General features: G+C 39.7%; 1 protein-coding gene across 1 annotated transcript; it reads right to left on the reverse strand.

Moving 5' to 3' along the window:
- Positions 1–1,664: 1,664 nt before the first annotated feature.
- hey2 (hes-related family bHLH transcription factor with YRPW motif 2) lies at positions 1,665–5,888 on the reverse strand. Its single transcript, XM_043218711.1, has 5 exons — positions 5,523–5,888; positions 4,654–4,732; positions 4,473–4,556; positions 4,230–4,311; positions 1,665–3,045 (listed from the first exon to the last, which is right to left on the reverse strand). Exons 1-5 carry the CDS (start codon positions 5,768–5,770, stop codon positions 2,387–2,389), a joined length of 1,152 nt encoding a protein of 383 aa, XP_043074646.1. The 5' UTR covers positions 5,771–5,888; the 3' UTR covers positions 1,665–2,386.
- Positions 5,889–6,713: the final 825 nt, after the last annotated feature.

Consider the following 6,713-nt stretch of genomic DNA (forward strand, 5'->3'; position numbering starts at 1 on the left):
TAATGGGAAAATTGTTCTCTTAAATTATTTAATGTTGTTAATTCTTAGCAATCAGGCAATCAGTCTATCTATCTATCTATCTATCTATCTATCTATCTATCTGTCTGTCTGTCTGTCTGTCTGTCTGTCTGTCTGTCTGTCTGTCTGTCTATCTATCTATCTATCTATCTATCTATCTATCTATCTATCTATCTATCTATCTATATGGATTTGCTGTTACCACATTTTAAAAATGTGGGAGGGCAGTTCATAATCACGATCTTAAGCACAATCTTTATGATTCGCAATTAGAAACAACACATCAGCAATTACATTCTTTTAAAATTCACATTCATATGCTCAATGCAACCTCTTCAGTATATTAAATGTTACAGATAATACCAAACAGTCGAGGTTAAAAAGTCAAAATGACTGATCCTATGCCCTAGAGCCTAGAATATGATCTATGACCATATCTATGCTGCTTTTATCCTGGGGTCTGGAGCATGAAACACATCTTGTAGTAGCTAAACCATTTTCATGTGTGGAAACTAATGAAGCTGACAGGCTTACTGACCACGTTCACACCGCTGACTCTTTGCCTGTGTGATGTTTTGGGGAGATCATGTGCGCCCTTGATATATGACGGCCACTTCAAAGGCAGGGGCCCGGCGTGAGAACCAGCCGCTCTAAAGCAGATAACCGGCGGATTTATGGCCCCGCACTTTTCCCATGATTGCCGGTGGGTAGCAGGCGCTGTTTGCCTTAATCCCCATTCACTTGGAAATGCTGATACTTTTTCTCTTAAGGAATTTAATGGTGTGACAGTGATTTACTAATGTAAATCTGTCTAACAGACCCTGGCATAAAGGGAGTGGATTAGGCCGGCATAAAGACCCATCTTGGGGAGGAGTGACTGGTGTTGTTGTGCTTTCATGTGGCGCACACTACTGCAGTCCGACTGGCGGTTTGTTCACGCCCGCCAGAATAACTACATAAGTTTTGACTTGAGCTGTCCCTCAGGGACCAAGGGGGACCTTGAGGGACCTTGTCTTTGAATAACAGTAAACATCAAATGAGAGCTGCTTAAATGTTATTTAGAATTGGTGGCAGAGTCAACAAATTTGCCATTAACGAATACTGTGAACATTTAAAATGGCTTTTGTTTATAGCTTATGTTAAAGTTATGTTTGTATTTACTTTTAAAAATGACTTTTTCACTTGCAAAACCATAGATGTTACCACTTTAAACATATCGCAGGTTATCTAAAATGTTTGACAGTGATAACTGAAATCATTGCAGCATGAAATATGACATTGAAACAAAACCGAACATTCAAAATCGCTGGTGAACATGCAATGATGTTGAATGTTGGCGTGTGTTGTGTTTTATTTAATAAATGTGTTTGTAGCTTACTTTAAAGTTCGTTGACAGATTTATAACTCTTGAAGTGGCACTTCTAATTGCAGTTGTTTGTTTCACTTCATTGGCGTCTTTTGCATTATTAGAAAAACACATAAAAGAACACAAATATTTTTTTTCCACCATACAATTTCAAGAACTCAAATAATGCTATGGGAAAACAATTACTTTCTCTCATAACATTCCACGATCTGTTGTGGTGAAAGCAAATGGAATGATGGTTTTATGGCATATGTGTCAGAATGAAAAAACACGCAGTTTCTTCAGGGACATCTGTTTTTTTTTTTTCTTTTTGCATAGAAAAAGGTTACATCTTACAGAGCGTGGTAGGGTTATTAAAAAGGTAACAAAGTTACAGTAGTAGAAAATCTCACATATGAGTATTAGTGAATGTTATTTTTTAAAAATTCAGTAGGCCTATTGTAAGTCGGAGAAGATCCCGTCTCCCCCCGAAAAAAAAACAGTAGTGATTGAAGTGCATCATACCAACTCATCTGTCTAATTTCAATATAAACTCTAGTTACAATCTTACACATATACAGATTTACAAACTGGATTGTTAAATCATAGATTACAAAACTGATTCACACCTCACTTTAGTGATTATCTGCAAAACCTTTGGTTTGTATTTCAACAAGCTGTCCTGGTTTACTCTAAAGCTGTACTGTGTGTCTGTGAAAATCACAAATGCAGCATTTTAGCAGGCACTGTCACACAGTACAACCCTTTACATGAACAGTAACTGACTTTTTTCTTCGAAAATGAGAATCGTTCTTCATTGTTACAGGTTTCCACGCAGCTCAAAGTGTAAAGTCAGTCTTTTTTTCCCTCCCAGAAAGTTGGCTTATGTTTGATGTTGCATATGATCACAAGTGTAAAGAAAAAAACCCAAAGTGCTGACCAAAAGAGGCACAATAGCTGTTTTCTTTCCTTTATGTACAAAGTGTGGAAGACGTCCAGATGCAACAAGAGCAAATCCAACACTTAAAATGCTCCCACTTCAGTCCCCCACGGTCGGTATGGTTTACTGTTGCTTCCGCTGCTCTGTTGGGATGTGGTGGATGTGGAAACGGAAGAGCTCACGGAGGAAGAAGCCACCGTAGATGCCGTTATGCTGGGGCTGAAAAGTGGGAATCCTCCGGGAAATGTTAGAGGGAAGGTTTGCGCCGCTGCAGCAGCGGCCGCCGCGTGAACTGTCGCCGATATTGAAAGCAGCGAGGTGGACAGCGGAGGTACGCACGGAGCGACGCTGCCAGTAGAGGGCGCTCTGAGCGCGGAGTCACTGTGGGTGAAGGAGGAGGTCAGCAGGGCTGCACCCCTCTGAGGAACTTCAGACAACCTGCTTGAGGAACTCTCCGAGGATGGAAGTCCGCTTTGTTGCAGGAACGCCGCTGGGATAGGATGTAAAGCGGCGGCCCAGTGATGCGGGTGGAGGGCCTGCTGGTGATGGGCCATTGATGTGGTCATGGCGGCCGCTTCCCTCTGCGAGGCGCAGCTGCTGAGGTGAGAAACCAAGCGGACGCGGAGGGGGTCGCTGGAGTCCAGACCTTCAACGGAGCTCAGATACCTCGCTACTTCGGTTAGGCACTCCCGAAAACCGATGCTCATGAAGTCCATGGCCAGAGAATGAGCATCAAAGTACCCTGAGAGAGCGAAAGAGAGAGAACGGTTAAAATGTGAACACCACACGTCTCTCTCAAGTTTTTTTTTTTCTCCATTTGAGTTCCTGATGTAGACAATTCAATATTCAGGCTTACTACATTATTGATTTGTCTGCACTGACCAAACAAAACTTGAACTGAATTGAGCAGAATGGAAACGTTTTTTAATTTAAGGTGTTCCTGTTACACGTTACATATAATTACTGTAACAATATTAATACATTATTTATTATTGTATGCAAGTAATCTTAAATCACACCCTAATCCTAATCCAACCATACAGTATATAGTTAATTGATATTACTCAGTACTTAAACGTGTAATCACACTATAACAAGGACACCTTACAACAAAGTTTTACCCTATCGTGTAGAGCTACTTTATAGCTGAATCAACAGTTTCATAATTTATCGATTCTGCAACAGTGGCACTGTTATTGAACTGAAATGAATCAACAACTGAGTTGAGCTAAATTGAACTCATTTCATAATTGATAAACTTTACACCGTGATTTAGTTAAACTAAATAAAGACACTATTGCCTTGTGTAGAGTTGCATTATAGATGAATTTAAGAAATTTCATAATTTACAAACGATTTTAATGAATTTAATGAACTGATTAGCGGAATAATGACATGTTTGTCTCCGCAGAGCTGACTTCCAGAAGAAGTTGAATTATATATTTGATCAAGTTTGCATCACCGACACTGATACTTTTTCCTGCTTATTACAAAGCGAAGCTGCTGTGAAACTATTCAAGCGCTAAAAAAAACGAAGGTGACACGAATCGAAGCTTTAATCATGACGAGTCAAATGCAACCCCACTGTGCTCGAGAGGCTAAAGCTAAGCGGGATTGTGACCTGACCTGTTTGTATGTTTGTTTTGTCTCCCCAGTGCTTCGGTTTTAACACTCATTGGAAAGCCCTAACAAACCCCCAACAGGGCAGCCTGTGAATGTGGCCCCTCTCCCCTCCCATGGATTTATGAAAGCAAACACAATCCCAGGGTCAAGTGCTTCTTTTGTCCTGCCGGCACTTTCCCACGAGTTCAATCCTACCATTAACATTGATTTCCACTTTAATCTGGTCAAAAGGGAACTCCGTGCTCAAATTTCACTACAGCGTTAGGCGGTGTGCAAAACGGGAGCCAATAACCGGCAGACTACCTTTTCCTCCCGTGGCCTGGAGCATCTTCAAGTGATCCACTGTCATCTGCAATATTTCCGCCTTCTCTAACTTGGCAGATCCCTTGGGAGAAGCAATAGGATATGTGAAGGGTTTTTAATATGATAGCTTTCTATCTACATCCTCTTCCATTTAATTTTAATTCATTATAACGATCGGAGCTAATACTTTCATAAAGCATATGTATAAAGCACGCAAGGACTGAAGCAGAAATATGAACTCACCTGTTTCTCAAATGCTGTTGGCACCAGACGACGCAACTCTGATAAACTGTTGTTTATTCGGTCCCTTCGTCTTTTCTCAATGATCTGCAATACGTGGAATAATTAATAGAGCGCAGTGTATTAGTGGTTTTAATAAATGATGTAAAAGATTTTAACAAATATAAAAAAAGCACAGAATTACCCCTCTCCGCTTCTTTCTGGCCATGACTTGAGATGTTGTGGTAGGTGAGCCACATCTTATAAACGAACCGTTGCTTTGACTTTAAGAGGAAAAGGGAACGAAAACTTATCAGCGCACAGTATGAAGTGTTTATAGATGTTAGCCAAAACCACTTTTTATTAATCAAGCGTGTTAAATTATATTTGTGATTTTTAAATAACCAAACCAGTTATTTTTGTGTTACTGCATAAAATATTTTTTAGGTTAAATGCCTCACGGTGATAATTATTAACACTTCTTTATAACTTTCAGTTTTAAGCTATTAACAAACAAAATTCCTTAATATAATGCTTAAATGATCAATAATCAGACAGTTATGTAACATGTAACATGTAACATGTAAGCATTAGTGACATGTAATTATAAATTAAAAATAAAAATGCCACTCTATGTAACCCATAAAAAATGACTGGTGGTAAAATCGAATGTAGTCAGTTTAATTTAGCCACATTAAATATTACTTAAATCGAATGCTACCATATTTTTTAAGTCTAAAAAGTATATAAATGGCTAAATTTAAATACATTAGAACAGTACAGTCATGACGTAAGAAAAATGTTGTTTTAATTTCTCTGATGCACGTAACAGACCTGTTAAGCATCACATAATGTTTAGGCGTTTATTAATTTCTAAGAATAGCCATCAAAAATGTAAGCTACCTTATTAATGATGTAACGCTCAGTAATAATAAATGCAATTACCATGTGCGTTTTACAGGCTACATTCATCAAAAGAAAAAAAGAAAGCTTTAGATCATCTTTAGATAACATCTAAAAGTGAATCCTCAGTAACAGAACAACAAACAAGCTGTGGTTCCCATGCACGCTCACCCAGAGTAGTTGTTCTCGCTGCCCACATCAATAGTTTCGTCCATATCGCTGTCGGACGTGCTGTCCTCACAAGGCCGCTTCATGATGCAGTGCGCACAGGTACAGTCACTAAACCCTCTGAGCGTCTTTCCCACGAACCGCTGGAGCCTCAGTCTCACATTCACGCCCACGTCCTGCTTTGGGAACACCCACCGAAAGAAAAAAAGAAAACACGCCCCGAGCCGCCGAATGGAGGTCTCAAACTTCATTCCCCTGATAATTGACTCTGCCCAGCTTCAGCACTCGCGTTCTGCACCCGAGGGCCCCAGAAGCGTGAGAAACACTTCGCACAAGAAAGGCGACGGTGTTTCGGAGCCCGACAGAGCTCGGACAGCGCGCAGATAGGCAGGAAATCTAGGTAAAGGGTTTCTGGCAGGGCTGAGATGAGGATGTAGAACGGCTTGCCAAAAAAGTAGGCAGGTTTATTCAGCGTGCGAAGTATTTTAAGCGCGACGTTTCTGTCGGCGTTTTTTTTGAAGTTCATCTCACGCGTGCCAAATCGGCTGAGCCTTCAAATATCTAACTATTTAGATATTTGTTATATTTCATTTCGTTTAGAATTATATCAACGCGAAAAGCAAGGAAATATTTAGCAAAGAAGTTTTAGTCAGTTTAACGTTTAATACAATTGGTTTTACCTCACGTGATTTCTGTACGCCATCGAGTAGGCTAGTTATGCTAGTTACTGCTAAACGTTTTTTTTTTCTTTAAGGTTCCCTACACGTTTAAAAAACGAAAAAACAAAACTTATTTTAACCTTGTGTTTATGACAATGCTTGTTAACAGCAACCACAAAAGCTATGGTAAATCAACGAGGGTAACCTCAACATATGCAAATAGCAAAAAATAACGACCCCCAAACTAACTTTCATTTAATAAGACACTTTATTGGTAAATGTAAGCTTTGCTTTATTATGTATGGGAAAATGAGCGCATCGTGTAATATAATGGATAAACCGAAAGTCATTTAAATTGATTCAGTACATTACATCAGGGTTATAAAAGTGTTCAAAGTTGTTCTGGAATATGCGCATACACACAGGCAGACACACTTTCACACATGGCCTTCTCATCTATTTGGAGGCTCCAGCTGTAGCGAGTTTCCTGGGTTAAACAGTGAAGACGGCACATTGTTTGGGCTCACAAAACCCC

Source organism: Puntigrus tetrazona, chromosome 20, assembly GCF_018831695.1.
Source record: "Puntigrus tetrazona isolate hp1 chromosome 20, ASM1883169v1, whole genome shotgun sequence".
Lineage (NCBI taxonomy): Eukaryota > Metazoa > Chordata > Actinopteri > Cypriniformes > Cyprinidae > Puntigrus > Puntigrus tetrazona.